The sequence below is a fragment of the Pongo pygmaeus genome, chromosome 8 (assembly GCF_028885625.2).
Source record: "Pongo pygmaeus isolate AG05252 chromosome 8, NHGRI_mPonPyg2-v2.0_pri, whole genome shotgun sequence".
Lineage (NCBI taxonomy): Eukaryota > Metazoa > Chordata > Mammalia > Primates > Hominidae > Pongo > Pongo pygmaeus.
Window position 1 is genome coordinate 27,093,771 of NC_072381.2, and position 19,531 is coordinate 27,113,301.

Consider the following 19,531-nt stretch of genomic DNA (forward strand, 5'->3'; position numbering starts at 1 on the left):
AAGGACTCACAGCATATAAAGTATTATTCAGAATAGCCAAGACACAGCATCAATCTAGGTGTCTATCAATGGATGAATAGGAAAATATGGGGGGGGATATACATATATATTTATTTAAACAGACTACGATTCCTATTATTCAGCCTTAAAAAAGAAAATTCTGTTATTTGCAACATGACACAACAGATGAACCTGTAGGACCTTATGGTAAGTGAAATAAGCTAAGCGCAGACAGACAAACACTGAATGATCTCCCTTTTTCAGATGTGGAATCTAAAAAAATCAAAGCTCACTGAAGCAGAGAGTAGAATGGTAGTTGTCAGAGATGAGGGGGTAAGGGAAATGGGGAGCTGTTGCTCAAAGGGTACAAAGTTTCAGCTATGCAGGATGAATAAGTTCTGGAGATCTAATGCACAGCATGATGACTATAGTTAATAATACAGTGTTGTAGACTTGAAATTTGCTAAAAGAGGAGATCTTAAATGCTCTCGCCACACACAAAAAATGTAGCTGTGTGAGGTGATAGATATGCTAGTCAGCTTGATAGTGGTAATCATTTCACAATGTATATGTATATCAAAACATCACATTGTACATCTTAAATATATATGATTTTTATGTCAATTATACCTCAATAAAGCTGCGGGGGAAAGCTACTTAATGAAAAAAAAAATCAAATGAGGTGTATTTTTCTGACCAGTAAGAAATTAAATTAGAAATCAACAGCAGAAATATTCTTGCAAAACTCCAAAATACTCGCAAACTAAGCAACACAGTTCCAATAACCCCTGGGTCAAAAAGAAATAAAAAAGCAAACTTAGAAATTATCTTCAGCTAAATGAAAATGAAAGCATAACATATCTAAATGGATGAGATACAGCTAATGCTTTTTTTTTTTTTTTTTTGAGATAGAGTCTCGCTCTGTCACCCAGGCTGGAGTACAGTGGCGCGATCTTGGCTCACTGCAACCTCCGCCTCGCAGGTTGAAGTAATTCGCCTCAGCCTCCTGAGTGAGTAGCTGGGATTACAGGTGCCCGCCACCACGCCCGGCTAATTTTTGTATTTTTAGTAGAGACAGGGTTTCACCATCTTGGTTAGGCTGGTCTTGAACTCCTGACCTCATGATCCACCCATCTCGGCCTCCCAATAATACACTATTTAGAGGGACATTTACAGACCTGAACACCTATGTTAGAAAAGATTAAGGGTCTCAAGTAAATTAAATGACCTTGGCTTTCACCTTAATAAAGTATAAAATAAGGCTGGGTGTGGTGGCTCACACCTGCCATCCTAGCACTTCGGGAGGCCAAGGCAGGCAGATCACTTGAGCCCAGGAGTTTGAGACCAGCCTGGCCAACATGGTGAAACCCTGCCTCTACTAAAAATACAAAAAAGTTCGCTGGGCATGGTGGGGTGCACCTGTAATCCCAGCTACTCAGAAAGGTAAGGCACAAGAAAGGCTTGAACCTGGAAGATGGAGGTTGCAGTGAGCTGAGATCATGCCACTGCACTCCAGCCTGGGCATCAAAGCAAGACTCCATCTAAAAAAAAAAACAGTATAAAATAAGAGCAAATCAATCCCAAGGTAAGGAAAAGAAAAGGAAATAATAAAGATCAGAATGGAAATCAATGCAACAGAAAACAAAAAAACAGAAAATTAATAAGGCCAAAGATGTTTTTTAATATCGATAAAGTTGGTAAACTAGCCATAATGATTAGTTTAAAAAAGAAAGATGACACCAATTACCAATATAAAAAATGAGCAATGTGAAATTATTATAGATTCTACAGATATTTTTAAAATAAGAGATTAGGCAGGGTGCCGTGGCTCAAGCCTGTAATCCCAACAATTTGGGAGGCCAAGATGGGTGGATCACTTGAGGTCAGGAATTCAAGGCCAGCCTGGCCAACATGGCAAAACCCTGTCTCTACTAAAAATACAAAAAATTAGCCGGGCATGGTGGCGAGCACCTGTAATTCTAGCTACTTGGGAGGCTGAGGCAGGGGAATTGCTTGAACCCAGGAGGCGAAGGATGCAGAGAGCCAAGATCACGCCATTGCACTCCAGCCTGGGCAACAGAGCAAGACTCTTGTCTCAAAAAAAAAAAAAAAAAGCGGGAGGATTATTATAAAAGTTTTATGCAAATAAATCTGTCAACTTAGGTGAAATAGCTAAATTCCTAGAAAGACAAAAAGCTCACTCAAGGAAAAACAAATAAACAGAATAGGCTTGTATCCACAAAGGAAATTAAATATGTAGTTAAAATCCTTTTCACTAAGAATACTCCAGGTCCAGATGGAGTACTGCCCATTACGGACAATAAAGCCAGCATTACACTGACACCAAAACCAGACAAATGCATTACAAGAAAACCACAGCCCAACAGCACTCAAGAGTACAGAAGCAAAAATTCCTAATACACACACAAACCAATGTAATTCACCATATTAATAGACATATATATATACACACACATATATATGATCATTTCAACAAACGCAAAGAAGCATTTGATAAAATTCATCACCCATTCCTGATAAGAACACTCAGCAAACTAAGACTAAGTGGTATAACTACTTTGAAAAACAATTTGGTAGGTTCTTCTAAAGTGCAACAGACACCTACCACATGACCTCTCCATTCCGCACAGAGGTACTTACCCAAAAGAAATAAAAGCATATGACCACACAAAGATTTGCATACAAATGTTTTCATAGGATTTGTAATAGCCAAAACCTAAAAACAACCCAGATTTCCATCAACATGTGAACACATAAACAAAATGTGTAACAATAGAAACTACTCAGCAATAAAAAAGAGTGAACTACTTTTACATGCAAAAACATGAATGAATCTCAAAACAATTATGCATAGTAAAACATGCCAGACCAAAAAAAAAATAGTAAATACTACACAATTCCATTCATATAAAAATTTAGAAAATGTAAACTAATCTCTAGGGACAGAAACCCTAAGGACAAGCGACAGGAGGGAGGGATTACGTAGGAGAATGAAGAAATTTGGCAGGGGGAAAGCGGATGGTTCATTATCTTGAATGTGTTGATGGTCACATGGGTATACATGTGTCAAAACTTATAAAAATTCTGTTCTTTATGTACAAATAACTTTACGTCAGAAAAGCTCTTAAGAGTAGGACAGTGGTGACAGTTGTACAATGTGAATGTACTTAATGCTACTGAATTATACACTTAAAAATGGTTAAAGTGGTCAATTTTATGTTATGTTTACTTTATCATGATAAAAAAAGGACTAAAAGAAAAACAGCAGGTTTACCAAACTAAAACAGTGTTAATGATTATCACCAGTAAGATGAGTCAGAAAATCCATACATGCAGGCTATTTACTTCTTTGGCATATGCTGTAGTTTAATTAAATTGAATTCAAAGCATTTTATAAGCTGTTACCTGTGAGATATGATTGATGGAAGACTCCATTCTCCGAAGCTGAGAGGCTTGGATATCCAGCAACTGGAGTACATTGTTGGCCAATGCATTTATTTGATAAGCAACACTAGCTAGAGATTGGGTTGTATAGGCTTTGGTCTCTTCTAAAGCTTTTCTCTTGTCTGTAGCCTGAAATAAGAACAAAAACAACAAATACTTATTTAGATTAACATTCATTAAGTATATATTCTATAGAAAGGCAAAGTTATATTATTTTAATAGAAAAATTCAACAAAAAAAAAACTCACTGTACCAATATGATAGTCTCAGGATACTACTGAATTAAGCCATGGCAGAAATCCCTATGTGCCAGCTGGGAACCACTCTCTCCTGAGTAGCTCATCCACTAAAGGGGTCACTAACTGTAGTCACAGTATCAGAGACACACTGCACCAATTGGTTCTCCTTGCCTAGACCCTTTCCATCACCAATTCACTGCATTACATCATAAGGACTTTACTGTCAGCCTCAAGCTCCCAATCCACTTACAATGAAATGGACTAAATCCAATCTGCCTTATATTCCTGTGTCCACTAACCACTATCAGAAATCCAACTTCCTTGTTATCTATGATGATTCAAGCCTATCATGCCCCACAAAAACTACTGTGAATCTTATGTGCTCCAATTCCTTACCCACCCCTTCTTCCCAAACTCCTATAGATAACTCAGAAGGCAAGAACTCCTCAAAGAGGAGCAAAGTTAAAAGGTGACAAACTGTATGTGGGTAAGAAGGGGAATCAACAACTTATACCACAAAGAGTAAATATCACTAACATATAAACTAAAAATGAAAAAAAAAAAGGCTATCCTAGCTACCTACAACTTCAGGAAAATCATTTATTTCTCCAGGTATCAGTGTCATGAACTCAGATACTAAACAAAATGGTCTCATGTCCCTTCCAGTTCTACACAGAAAAAAAAAAGAACAGAGATCTAACAGAAAGCTCACCAAAAAAGCAATGGAACCACTCTTAACCACTGAAAAGATGTTCAACCTCACTCATTATAGGAAAGAAATGCAATTGTAAACCAATATGAGATACTATTTCTCACTCGCCCAAATGACAAATATACAAAAGTCTGATAAGACATTCAGCAAAGCTGTGAGAAAAAAACTCTGATGCACTGCTAAGTGATATCCAGCAATATTATACATAGATTTACTTTCTGACCCAGTAAGCTCACTTTTAGGAATGTATCTCAAAAAACCACTGGCAAAAATACAAAAAGAAATGTACACAGTTATTCACTGCAGCACTACCTATAATAGCAGAAGACTGGAAACAACCCATATAACTATCAATAGGGGGCTGTTTGAATAAACTATGATATCTCCACACAATAGAGTATTATACTGCCGTAATAAGGACAAGGAATTCAAGGAATATCTCTGTTACCATGACTCCATGATCTCCAGAATATTGCTAAGGTGAAAAAAAAATGTGGGAAAAAATGTGTATAATATGCTACTTCTTAACAGAGGGAAATATGAAAATGCATGCTTATTTTTTTAAAGGAAAAACAAACCTTGATATTTAAAAAAAAAATCACATACAGGAGGAGAGGTAATAAAAAGGATAGAGAAAACATGGATAGTAGATAGAATCCCTTAAGCATATCTTGTTTCACAGATTTCTCTTTGGAACTACATACAGTCACACTGCAAAGATACTGTGGTTTTGGCTAGAGACAGTGTATATATAAAAGTTATGTTTATATTATGCTGTAGTCTATTAAATGTGCGATAGTACTATGTCTAAAAAAACTAGGTACATGCCTTAATTAAAAATACTTTATTGCTTAAAAAAGAATGCTAACCATCTTCAGAGCCTTCAGAGAGTCCTAATATTTGTGTGCTGGTGGTGGGCTTTGCCTCCATGTTGATGGCTACTGACTGATCAGGGTGAGATTTTTGAAGGCTGGGGTAGCTGGGGCAATTTCTTAAAATAAGACAACAGTGAAATTTGCTGCATCTATTGACTTTCGTTTTAACAAGATTTCTCTATGGCATGCGATATTTGATAGCATTTTACCCTCAGTAGAACTTCTTTCAAAACTGAAATCAAGCCTGGGTGTGGTGGCGGCTTATACCTGTAATCCTGGCCAGTTGGGAGACTGAGGCAGGAGAATTGCTTAAGCCCAAGAGTTTGAGGACAGCCTGGGCAACACAGTGAGACCCTGTCTCTGAAAAAAAAATTTTTTTTTGCCAGGTGCCGTGGCTCACGCCTGTAATCCCAGCACTTTGGAAGGACACGGCAAGAGGATTACCTGAGGTCAGGAGTTTGAGACCAGCCTGGTCAACATGGTGAAACCCTGTCTCTACTAAAAATACAAAAAATAGCTTGGCATGGTGGTATGTGCCTGTAATCCCAGCTACTTGGGAGGCTGAGGCAGGAGAATCGCTTGAGCCCAGGAGCCAGAGGTGACAGTGAGCTGAGATCGTGCCACCGTACTCCAACCTGGGCAACAAGAGCAAAACTCTGTCTCAAAACAAAATAAATAAATAAAATAAAATTTTAATGAGTCAATCCTTTCAAGCCCTACCGATGCTTTATCAACTAAGTTTATGTAATATTCCAAATCCTTTGTTGTCATTTCAACAAGGTTCACAGCGTCTTCAGCAGGAGTAGATTCTATCTCAAGAAACTATTTCCTTTGTTCACCTATAAGGAACAACTCATCCATTCAAGTTTTCTTGTGAGATTGCAGCCACTTCTTCGGGCTCCAATTCTAATTCTCGTTAGTTCTCTTGCTGTTCCCACCATATCTGCAGTTACTTCCTCCACTGAAGTCTTGAACCCCTCAGCATCATCCATGAGGGTTGGAATCAACTTCTTCCAAAATCCTGTTAATGTTGATATTCTGACCTCCTCCCATGAATTACTAATGTTCCTAATGGCATCCAGAATGGTGAATCCTTTCCAGAAAGTTTTCAATTTTCTTTTCCCAAGTTCATCAGAGGAATCACTATCTAAGGCAGCTATAGCCTTACGAAATGTATTTCTTAAATAGTAAGATTGGAAAGTCAAAATTACTCTATGGGGCTGCAAAATAAGTATGTGTTAGCAGGCATGAAAACAACATTAATCTCCTTATACATCACCATCAGAGCTCTTAGATAACTAGGTACACTGTCAATGAGCAGTAATATTTTGAATGGAATCTTTTTATCTGAGCAGGTCTCAATAGTTGGCTTAAAAGATTCCATAAACCATGCTGTAAACAGATATGCTGTCATCCAGGCTTGGTTGTTCTGGTTAAAGAGCACAAGCAGAGCAGATTTAGCATAATTCTAAAGGGCCCTAGGATTTTCAGAATGGCAAATGAGCACTGGCTTCAACCTAAAGTCACCAGCTGCATTAGCCCCTAACAAGAGTCAGCCTAGCCTTTGAAGGCCAGGCGTGGGTTTCTCCTCTCTCCCTGTAAAAGCCCTAGACGGCATCTTCTCCCAATAGAAGACTGTTTCGTCTACATGGAAAATCTGATATTAAGTGTAGCAACCTTCGATAATCTTAGCTAGATCTTCTGGGTAACTTGCTGCAGCTTCTACATCAGCACTTGCTGCTTTACCGTGCACTTTCACGTTATAGAGATGGCTGCCTTCCTTAAACCTCATGAACCCACTGGCTTCCAACTTTTCTTCTATAGCTTTCTCACCTCACCTCTCTCAGCCTTCACAGAACTGAACAGAGTTAGGGCCTTGTTCTGAATTAGGCTTTGACTTAAGGGAATATTGTGGCTATTTTGACTTTTTTTTTTTTTTTTTTTTTTTGAGACGGAGTCTCGCTCTGTTGCTCAGGCTAGAGTGCAGTGGCACAATCTTGGCTCACTGCAACTTCCACCTCCCAGGTTCAAGAGATTCTCCTGCCTCAGCCTCCCAAGTAGCTGGGACTACAGGCACAAGCCACCATGTCTGGCTAATTTTTTGTATTTTTAGTAGAGACAGGATTTCATCATGTTGTCCAGGCTGGTCTTGATCTCCTGACCTCATGATCTACCAGCCTCAGCCTCCCAAAGTGCAAGGATTACAGGCATGAGCCACCGTGCCCGGCCTGGTTTGACCTTCTTTTTTTCTTTCTTTTGAGACAGAATCTCGCTCTGTCGCCCAGGCTGGAGTGCAGTGGCGTGATCTCAGCTCACCGCAAGCTCCGCCTCCCAGGTTCATGTCATTCTCCTGCCTCAGGCTCCCAAGCAGCTGGGACTATAGGTGCCTGCCACCACACCCGGATAATTATTTGTATTTTTAGTAGAGATAGGGTTTCACCGTGTTAGCCAGGATGGTCTCGATCTCCTGACCTTGTGATCCGTCCACCTCAGCCTCCCAAAATGCAGGGGAATTACAGGTGTGAGCCACCGCGCCCAGCCTGATTTGACCTTCTATCCAGACCACTAAAACTTTCTCCCTATCAGCAATAAGGCTTTTCACTTTTTTTTTTTTTTTTTTTTTTTTTTGAGATGGAATCTTGCTCTGTCACTCAGGCTGGAGTGCAATGGAGTGATCTCAGCTCACTGCAAACTCTGCCTGCTGGGTTCAAGCAATTCTCCTGCCTCAGCTTCCCAAGTAGCTGGGACTACAAGCATAAGCCACCATGCCCAGCTATTTTTTGTATTTTTAGTAGAGACAGGGTTTTGCCATGCTGGCTAGGCTGGTCTTGAACTCCTGTCCCTTGTGATTCCACCCGCCTCAGCCTCCCAAAGTGCTGGGATTACAGGCATGAGCCACCGCACCCGGCCGGCTTTTCTCTTTCTTATGATTCATGTGTTCAGTGGACTAGCCCTTTTAATGTCCTTCAAGAACTTTTCCTTTGCATTCACAACTTAGCAAATGTTTGCAGCAAGAGGCTTAACGTTTGGCCTGTCTCAGCTTTTGACTTGCCTTCCTCGCTAAGCTCCCATTAGTAGTTTTTGATTTTAAATGAGAAACATGCAATTCTTTCACTTGAACACTTAGAGGCCAACATAGGGTTATGAATTGGCCCAATTTCAATATTGTTGCATCTCAGGCAATAGGGAGGCCCAAAGAGAGGGAGAGACAGAAGGAATGGTCAGCTGGTGGTACAGTCAGAACATACAATTACTAAGTTCACCATTTCACATGAGTGCAGTTTGTGTTGCCTCAAAACAATTACAGTAGTAACATCAAATATCACCATAACAGATATAGCAATAATAAAAAGGTTTGAAATATTTTAAGAATTACCAAAATATGACAGAGACATACAAAGTAAGCACATGCCCTTAGAAAAACGGCACCAACACTTGCTCGATGCAAAGCTGCCAAAAACCTTCAATTTGTAAAACACGCAGTCTGCAAAGCGCAGTAAAGCAAAGCACAATAAAGAGAAGCATGCCTGTAAATAATTCACACAATTATAAAATAAAATTTAAATTTAAAAATGAATTACCCCAAAGTAAAGGTAAATTAATCAAATGAGCCTAACTGTGCATCCAATTAGTGGCCTTAACCAGAGAGAAACCACTCTACAAGTGGCTTCAAAGCACAGTAATTCGATTGTACATTCTTAATAGAATTTACCATTAGAATAAACGTAATTGAAAGAGGGGAAGGAAAAACTGAAATTGTTTTTAGTCTCTTTATTGCTGGTGTTAGTACTGAAATTATTACCGATACTGTTATTTGCATAGGGTGGGATATAGCAAATCATTAATTATGTCATTGAGAACTGAGATTTGGGGCATGGTTCAAAATAGATTTTGACATAAGAAAATCCAGGTTAAGAAAGAATCCTATAGTTCTAGATTTAAACTAAAAGCACCAGTTTAGCCAGGCACGGTGGCTCACACCTGTAATCCCAGCACTTTGGGAGGCTGAGGCAGGCGGATCACAAGGTCAGGAGATCGAGACCATCCTGGCTAACACGGTGAAACCCCATCTCTACTAAAAATACAAAAAATTAGCCAGGCGTGGTGGCAGGCGCCTGTAGTCCTAGCTACTCGGGAGGCTGAGACAGGAGAATGGCGTGAACCTGGGAGACGGAGCTTGCAGTGAGCCCAGGTCGCGCCACTGCACTCCAACCTAGGTGACAAAGCGAGACTCCGTCTCAAAAAAAAAAAAAAAAAAAGCACCAGTTTAAACCTAAAATGTATTTATCACATCATAATATCCCAGCTCTGTCCAGTGAAAAGATCTAAGAATAAAGACTGTCTAGTAGCCATGGAGCACCACCTATTATCCGTATAGTGATGCACCTAAAACAGGCTGTGTATCAAAAGGTACCTGGTTACAATTTGGTGACTATAGTTAATAATAACATTGTATACTTGAAAATTGCTGAGAGTAAATTTTAAGGTTCTCACCACAAAAAGAAAGTATGTGAGGCAACTTATGTTAATTAGCTTAACTTAGACATTCCACAATGTATGCACATTTCAAAAAATATTGTACACCATAAATATACACAATTTTTATATGTCAATTTTAATAAATAACAAAACAAAAAAGCCACCGAGGAATTTTCCAGGGTCATGTCAAAAGGACTCAACGTAAGGATCAATGAGGATCATAACTGCAATGGAATGAAACACACAAAATGTTTACATTTAAGACTTCATAACAATATTAAAAAGTTAAAAACAAACCAAAAAGTCACTAGCGACTTTTGTAGGATGCTATGGATCACCTCATTTTTTTCTTGGATGAGGAAGGGAGGTCAGCATTAATATTAAGTACGAAATGCATATATTAACATTTTAAAATTTTCAGTGTACAATTCAATGTGCTTTGATAAATGGGTACAGTAGTATAACCACCATGATAAAGAACATTTCCCTCATAACTCCCTCCCCATCCTCCAGACCCTGGAAACCACTGACTTCCTTTCTGTCACAACAGTTTTGCCTTTTCTAGAGTTTCATATAAATAGAATTGAAAGCTACAGTCTTCTGTATCTGGCTTCTTCCACTTAGCAGAATGCCCTTAAGATTCATCCTTGTTACCGCTAATAGTATTCTATTGTATGGATCTATCATAATTTGTTTCTCCATTTATCAGCTGATGGACATTTGGGTTGTTTCCAGTTCTGGGCTATTATGAATATTTGAGTAGAAGGTCTTGTGTGGAGGTACGTTTTCATTTCTTTTGGGTAATACCTAAACATACAACTGCTGAGTCACATGGTAAGTTAAGTGTATATTTAACACTGTAAGAAACTACCAGTTGGGCATGGTGGCTCATGACTGTAATCTCAGCATTTTGGGAGGTCATGGCGAGAGGACAGCTTAAGCTCAGGAGTTCGAGACCAGCCTAAGCAACATAGTGACACCCTGTCTCTACAAAAATAAAAAATCAGATAGGCCTGGTGGCTTGTGCCTGTGGTCCCAGCTACTTGGGAGCTTGAGGTGGGAGGATCAGTTGGGCCAGGGAGGTTGAGGCCGCAATGAGCTGTGATTGCACCACTACACTCCAAGCCTGAGCAACAGAACAAGACCCTGTCTCCTTTAAAAAGAAAAAGAAAGAAAGAAAGAAAAGAAAAGAAAAAGAAACTACCAAACTATTTTACAAAGAAACAAAAACAATATTATTTGGCATTCTCACTAGAAACTTATGAAAATTCTAGTGCTCCACATCCTTGCCAACACTTGGTATGGTCAGTCTTTTTAATTTTAAATATTCTAGTAGGTATATAGTGATATCTCATTATGGTTTTAATTTCCATTTTGCTATCAAATCATAATGTTTTCAAGTGCTTGTGCGGCATCCATTTCTTCACTGATAAAATGTTCAAATATTTTGCCCATTTTTTAATTTTAAAGTCAGCGTCTTTCTCTGTACCCAAGGCTGGAGTGCAGTGGCACAATCATAGCTTACTGTAGCCTTGATCTCCTGGGTTCAACTGATCCTCCCACCTCAGCCTCCTGAGTTGCTAGGACTGATAACAGTCTAATAACCCCACTTAGATAACAAAACAAGGGTCTCATGTGCATTTTTTAAAGTTTTCTACCATTTTGTTTCCATGTCTTTAACTCTCCTCCCATTCCTTCTAGAAATGTCACATCTGTCACACCATATTTGTCTTTTATAGCTTTTAACTTATCTCTAATCCAAACCTATATCCAAATTTCTCCAACTTCCAAAAAAAAAAAAAATACAAAACATGTGGCTGGGCATGGTGGTTCACATCTGTAATCCCAGCAGTTTGGGAGGCCCAGGCAGGTGGATGGCTTAAGGTCAGGAGTTCAAGACCAGCCTGGCCAGCATGGTGAAACCCCATCTCTACTAAAAATACAAAAATTAGCCAGGAGTAGTGGCAGGTGCCTGTAATCCCAGCTACTCGGGAGGCTGAGGCATGAGAATCACTTGAACCCAGGAGGCGGAGGTTGCAGTGAGCCGAGATAGTGCCACTGCACTCCAGCCTGGGCGACAAAGCGAGACTCTGTCTCAAAGGAAAAAAAAAACCTCTTTACGTATGTTTTATTTTATTCCATATGATCTAAGATCTAATCAAAGATTGTTCACAGCTGTTAACAGTCATATTTCTATTTCATATCCTTAAATACAGAACACACTCCCAACCCTGACCCTTTTTTCCTTTCAAAACATAGAAATTATTTTTTAAATCCAGGTATCTTGTAAAAAAATCCTACAACCTGGATTTATCTGATTGTTTCCTCATGATTAGATTCAGATTGAACATTGTGTCAAGAATACTACATATTAATAGCTGATGCTGTGAACTTCCCCTTACAAATAATGGAACATCTAAAATAACGTTGCACAGCTATTTCCAGAGTTTTCTTCCCATGATTTTCTTCCAAGCTGCCAACACCAATTCTGCAAATGCTGATGAAGCTAATTTATTGATTTTACCAGAAGATGTCAAAAAAATGTTTTATGACAAAAACTTGGCTTCTATCCTATCCTCAAATGGTCCTTAAATGGTTTGTTGTTCAAAAGGTTAAGGGTGCAATAATCCAGTTAAGACACAAGGAAAAACAACCAAATTCACATAAGCACAAACAATGACAAATATGCCATGACTGCTGACTGGCTGATGACTTTTTAAGGACATGATTACTTGTAAAATGTTTCCCAATTTCAGAGATACTAAGTAGGGGAGGCACAGTTACTAGGATTCATGAAATACAGTACATAAGAAACACTTCTCAATTTAAGGGCCTTTTAAAAAATAAAGTATGTTGGCCGGGCGCAGTGGCTCACTCCTATAATCCCAGCACTTTGGGAGGCCAAGGCGGGCGGATCACGAGGTCAGGAGATCAAGACCATCCTGGCTAACACAGGGAAACTCCGTCTCTATTAAAAAATACAAAAAAATTAGCTGGGAATGGTGGTGGGCACCTGTAGTCCCAACTACCTGGGAGGCTGAGGCAGCAGAATGGCATGAACCCAGGAGGCGGAGCCTGCAGTGAACCGAGATCACACCACTGCACTCCAGCCTGGGCGACAAAGCGAGACTCCATCTCAAAAAATAAAATAAAATAAAATAAATAAATAAATAATGTATGTTAACACCAATGGAAAGGATTTTAAATCTCAGGTTTTAATACCTGTTGCAGGAATAATTTTATACACTATAAAGTACACAAAAACTAACATCTACTTTGCTGAAGGCCAACAAACGGGCTGGTTGGTTAGAGACCTGAGAAACCTTCTAGGAAGAATCCATAATCACTTTGTGGAGAGAGATGAGAGGATCAGGGAAAAAAGAGCACACGGGCCAAACGCTGGTTCATTACTGACAAATAATCTATTAAGTACAGAATCATGGGGACTAGGGCATACATATATGCAATGCCTAGCTACCACTAAAAGGATCTAATTTTCTCCAACAGAATGCCTATTCCAGTAAAAGTGAAAACTAAAAAGAAATCCTACCAGGTTATGGCAAGTATCCAGAAAAAAAAAAAATTTTTCTGCATGACAATTCAGGTTGAGACCTTTCATTATAAGCTTTAACACAGCCCCTCCCTACCACCTCCCACTTAAGCAACTGCTAAGAGGTCTGGAAGCCCATTCATTCCCAGCAACATCTAGGGAAGCCTCTGCTGCCTGTGGTGTCACACAGTTGTGACTGACAGGAATGCCAGTTGGGGCATACTCTCTTCTTTAACGGGAGAGCTACACAGAACAATCAACTGCTAGCATACATACTCAGTATACAGAATTCCAAGTTTAACCATAATGTAGAATATTTTTAAACCTTTTCAATTCAATCTGTATCCCCAGGGTATTCCCAATAACTAGATAATTAGCCTCTGAAATTTTAAGTTTTACCACAGCTATAGCCTAAGACAATGATGCTTTCCCCAAACTAACTCTTTTACCATCCTACACCATACTACAAGGCTTATATTTCAAAAACAGTCTTAATGCAAAACCTGAAAAGCCCCAGCTCTAGAAAGAACTACATTTCAACACATAATCTGTTACATACTTAAGTATTACTAATAGAAAATAGCTCTATTAGTCCAAAACATTCGCTTCCTTCCATTAACTCCTTCCATGTTAACAAGTTATCTTCTCACATAATTTTAATTCTTCTTAAAAGGAATTATATAGCAAGAGCCATGATGATCAAGAATATAGCTTGGGCAAATACTCTCACGTACTACTAAAAAAATACAATCAGATAATGTATATCACAATATTTATATATATACACACACACACACACTTCAAGAAATTCACCCAAAAGAAATAAATGGCCAAATGCAAAAAAATCTGTACATTCAAGGATGTTCATGCCACCTTTATTTGCAACACCAAAAAAACTAGAAGAGATCTAAATAGCCAATGACAAATTATTAAAAAATTAATATACTGAGGCCGGGCACAGTGGCTCATGCCTGTAATCTAGCACTTTGGAAGGCCAAAGTGGGTGGATCACCTGAGGTCAGGAGTTTGAGACCAGCCTGGCCAACATGGTGAAACCCCGGCTCTGCTAAAAAAAACAAAAATTAGCCGGGCGTGGTGGCACACGCCTGTAGTCCCAGCTACTCAGGAGGGTGAGGCAGGAGAATCACTTGAACCCGGAAGGTCAAGGTTGCAGTGAGCTGAGATCACGCCACTGCACTCCAGCCTGGGTGACAGAGCGAGACTCCATCTCAAAACTACAAAAAAGAAAAAAAATTAATATACTGGAATATCATCTAGTCAATAAAAATGACAACCTCAAAAGCACAGGCAACAAAGCAAAGTCAAATGGAATTACATAAAGCTAAAAAGCTTCTGCACAAGAAAGGAAACAATCAGCAAAGTAAAACGACAATCCATAGATGGGAGAAAATATTTGCAAACTATCCATCTGACACAGGACCAATAACCAGAATATATAAGGAGCTCATACAATGCAATGGCAAAAAATAAATAATCCAAAAGGAAAATGGCAAAAGATGTGGACAGATACTTCTCAAGACATATAAAACACACACACACACAAGAAGACATACAAATGGCAAACAGGTATGTGAAAAAATACTCAACATCATTAACCAGAGAAACACAAATCAAAACCACAATGCAACAGACCAGGCACGGTGGCTCACGCCTGTAATCTCAGCACTTTGGGAGGCCAAGGCAGGCGGATCACCTGAGGTCAGGAGTTCGAGACCAGCCTAGGTAACATAGTGAAACCCTGTCTCTACTAAAAACACAAAAATTAAGACAGGCACAGTAGCTCACGCCTGTGATCCCAGCACTTTGGGAGGCCGAGGCGGGCAAATCACTTGAGGTCAGGACTTCGAAAACAGCCTGGCCAACATGGTGAAACCCCATCTCTACTAAAAATACAAAAATTAGTCAGGTGTGGTGGCACTCACCTGTAATCCCAGCTACTCAAGAGGCTGAGGCACGACAATCACCTGAACTGAGAGGTAGAGGCTGCAGTGCTACTGCACTCCAATGTGAGCGACTGAGCAAGATTCCACCTCAAAAAAAAAAAAAAAAAAAAACCCCACAATGCAATATCATCTCACCCCCAGTTAAAATGGCTTATATCAAAAAGACAGGCAATAAAAGATGCTAGAGAGGACATGGAGAAAGGGGAACACCCATACCCTGTTGGTTGAAATGTAAATTAGTACAGCCATTATGAAGAACAGTATGAAGATTCCTCAAAAAACTAAAATTAATCAGGCACAATGGCACACACCTGTAATTCCAGCAATTTGTGAGGCCCAAGTGGGAGGATCACTTGAGTTCAGGAGTTCAAGACCAGCCTGAGCAACACAGCAAGACCTCGTCTCTACAAAAAATTTAAAAATTAGCAGGGTGTGGTGGTACACACCTGTGGTCCCAGCTACTTGGGAGGCTAAGATGGAAGGATCACTTAAGCCCAGAAGGTTGAGGCTGCAATGAGCCATGATCACACCACTGCATTCCAGCCTCGGTGAAAGAGTTAGACCCTGTCTCCAAAGGAAAAAAAAAATTACTCTATACCTAATTTAAATACACACACACACAAATGTTCTAAAAGGAAATATATTGATACATGAGTGGTTATTTCTGCGTTGTGAGATATGGGTAATTTTTAATATTCTATTTTTCTGTATCCAACTTTTTCAACAACTATTACTTGAAGGGAAAAAAATATTTTTACTAAGAATTTTTTTTTTTTTTTGAGACTGGGTCCAGGCTAGAGTGCAGTGGCTCGATTATGGCTCACTGCAGCCTTGAAATCCTAGGCTCAAGGGATCCTCCCAAGTAGCTGGCACTACAGGCGCACGCCACCATGGCTGGCTAACTTTTTTTCCATTTTTTGTAAAGATGAGGTCTCACCATGTTGCCCAGGCTGGTCTCGAACTCCTGAACTCAAAGAATCCTCCTGCCTCAGCCTCCTAAACTGCTAGGATTACAAGCATGAGCCACTGTGCCCAGCCTATTCTTACTGAGAATTTTAATGACATGGATAATTCTCTTGATAGTATCTTTTTTTGTTGTTTGTTTTTTGTTTTTTTGAGACAGAGTCTTGCTCTGTCACCCAGGCTGCAGTGTAGTGGTGCAATCTCAGCTCACTGCAACCTCCACCTCCCGGATTCAAGCGATTCTCCTGCCTCAGCCTCCCGAGTAGCTGGGACTACAGACGTGCGCCACCACACCTGGCTATTTTTTGTATATTTAGTAGAGACAGAGTTTCACCATGTTAGCCAGCCTGGTCTCGAACTCCTGACTTCAGGCAATCCACCTGCCTCAGCCTCGCAAAGTGCTGGGATTACAGACGTGAGCCACTGCGCCCGGCCTCTTGATAGTATCTTAGTGGAAAAGGACAACATGTATTTGTGTAAACAGTGTGACCTAATTTTGTCTGATATAATTAGTACCTGTACAAACTAATATGCCAGACAATGAGAAGATAGGCATGTAAATAGTTGGATTATGAGTGATTTATGTTTTCTCCTTTCCCTCTTGTGACATTTTCCAAATGATCCACAATAACCACGTAACATTTCTGTTGCAACCATCTTGCAGATACCAGGAAAGTAAGAATAAGGCTAATAGTACCTCCCTACCACCCCACCAAAACTGAGGGTGAAAATGTAAAGAATGTGAATCCTTGATGACACTGAGCTGAAGAATTAACCCTAACTCTAACCCTAAATTCCTACCTTGGAATTTGTTACATGAAATAAGAAATGTTCCTTACTGTTTAAGTTAACTGAGTTGTATTACTTATAGCCAAATGCATCCTAAATGATTTAACTTTTATATGGGAGGAGAAAGTACCTTCATAAAAAGGGTCTTGGCTGAACCAGAAAGTAACAATTTATAATAATACCCCATAGTTACATAGACAAAAGATCTACTAAAGTAATTCTCAAATTACTGAGGCTGTTTTCTAAACTAGTCCAGTAATTTACAGCTGGTTATGTTACTCATTAAAATGTTACCTGAGAAATCACTCTGGTTTGCCTTTCCCACAAGGCAATTATATTTTAAACTGTATTAAATATACAGTCGGCTTGGGCTGCCATTAACAAAATACCACAGACTGCATGGCTTCAACAAGAGAAATGTATTTTCTCACAGTTCTGAAGGCCAGGAAGTCCACAATCAAGGTTCCAGTAGGTTCTGGTTCTAGGAGGGATTTCTTCCTGGCTTGCAGACAGCTACCTTCTCGCTGTGTCCTCACATGGCAGAGAGAGACCAATCTCTGTTGTCATTTCCTCTTTTATAAGTACCCTAGTTCTACGGGATCAGGGCTCCAGCCTTATGACCTCATTTAACCATATTCACCTCCTTAAAGGCCCCAGCTCCAATACAGTCACATGGTGGGGGAGACGGGTTTGAGGCTTCAACATAAGCATGGCAGGGGGACACAATTCTATTCACAATTAGAATAATCTTTAACTTCAAACATTAGGAAATGATGTCTTCTTACAAATACCCAAAATACATACTTGACAGCAATACTGTTAACAGTTACATATAATTAGTATTTAATTTTCTTTTTCTGATGTTTTTGTTTTTGAAACAGAGTCTCACTCTGCTGCCCAGGCTAGAGTGCAGTGGTGCAATCCATCTCAGCTTACTGCAACTCTGCCTCCCAGATTCAAGTGATTCACATGCCTCAGCCTCTTCAGTAGCTGGGATTACAGGTGTGTGCCACCACACCCAGCTAATTTTTGTATCTTTAGTAGAGACAGGGTTTCCTCATGTTGCCCAGGCTGGTCTCAAATTCCAGGCCTCAAGTGATCCACCTGCCTTGGCCTCCCAAAGTGCTGGGATTAGAGGCATGAGCCACCACACCCAGCTTAGTTTTCAAAGCATTTTCACATAGTAACCTAAGCAGGTATCTTGGTTTCACAGATGAAGGCACTAATGAAAGCTCACTGATACTAATCTTTACACAGCTCTTAATCTTATTACTTTTTTTTTTTTTTTTTTTTTGAGACAGTCTTGCTTTGTCACCCCGGCTAGAGTACAGTAGCACAGTCTCAGCTCACTGCAACCTCCACTTCCTGGGTTCAAGCGATTCTCCTGCCTCAGCCTCCTGAGTAGCTAGGATTACAGGTGACCGCCACCACACCCAGCTAATTTTTGTATTTTTAGTAGAGACAGGGTTTCACCATCTTGGCCAGGCTGGTCTCGAACTCCTGACCTCGTGATCCACCCACCTTGGCCTCCCAAAGTGCTTGGGATTACAGGCATGAGCCACCGTGCCTGGCCAACTCTTAATCTTTCACATGCACCTGAGGTATGGGAACTTCATTTTACCTAATGTTCTAAACATTAGAATCAGTTTAGGGAAAGGGAAGAGGAAGGAGCAGAGGATAGGGTTCCAAGCAGAATGAAATGAACAGTATCTGTTTAAAGGTGAGTAAGCCTACGACAGTAGACCCAATGGGGGAATATACCACAAGGCTCCAGAAATACTATAGGCCCTTGAGAGCATTTTAGGGAATGTGGATTTCATCGTAAGGCTAGTGGGGAAACACTAAAGAAATTTTAGGAAGAAAAAATATGACTAGTTTCAGGCTTTAGAAACATCACTTCAGCTGCAGTTTTATAAACTAGATTGTGGAAATCAGAGGACACAAAAAAGGAGACAAGGATTCTGTTGCAATATGTATTCTGTGACAAGTAAACAAGAAAGACATCTTTAAGTGAAATATCCCACTTAGACTAACAAACAATGAGGAAAAAGAAATGTGTAGTGGTTAAGTAACTTGCCCAAGATAACACTGCTAGGAAGAATAGAACCACTACATCTCCCAAAGACCACGGTCTGCCACTATGCCACACTGCCTCCATTTATAATTCTAAAAATGAACAAAGTATAACTCTAATGTGACCTCTATGACGAACCACTCCAAGTCATCATTAACTACTCTGCATACATGAATTTTAATTCACTGGGAGGGTAAAGAGAGGAGACTGAGAAAGTAAATGTTCTCAGGGTAACTGAGAATGTTTTTCATCTATGAAACAATTGATGTTCTACACATAGGGTTCTATAAATGGAAGAAACAAAAATTAAACACTTAACACGTTTCTAGGTTATCCTTCACTGATGTGACAAAATCACATCTTTAATTCATGCCCAAATAAATTTAACTAGCCAGGCATGGTGGCAGACGCCTATAATCCC

At 39.7% G+C, this 19,531-nt stretch overlaps 1 protein-coding gene across 12 annotated transcripts in view; it reads right to left on the minus strand.

Annotated features, from left to right (window-relative positions):
* The window catches only part of ABI1 (abl interactor 1), a 117,847-nt gene that overhangs the window by 76,253 nt on the left and 22,063 nt on the right, over positions 1-19,531 (minus strand). For all 12 annotated transcript variants that reach the window (XM_054436599.2, XM_054436593.2, XM_054436598.2 and 9 more), the window contains exon 2: positions 3,427-3,594. In XM_054436599.2, the coding sequence (XP_054292574.1) occupies positions 3,427-3,594 (168 nt within the window). The remainder of the gene's footprint in view (positions 1-3,426; positions 3,595-19,531) is intronic.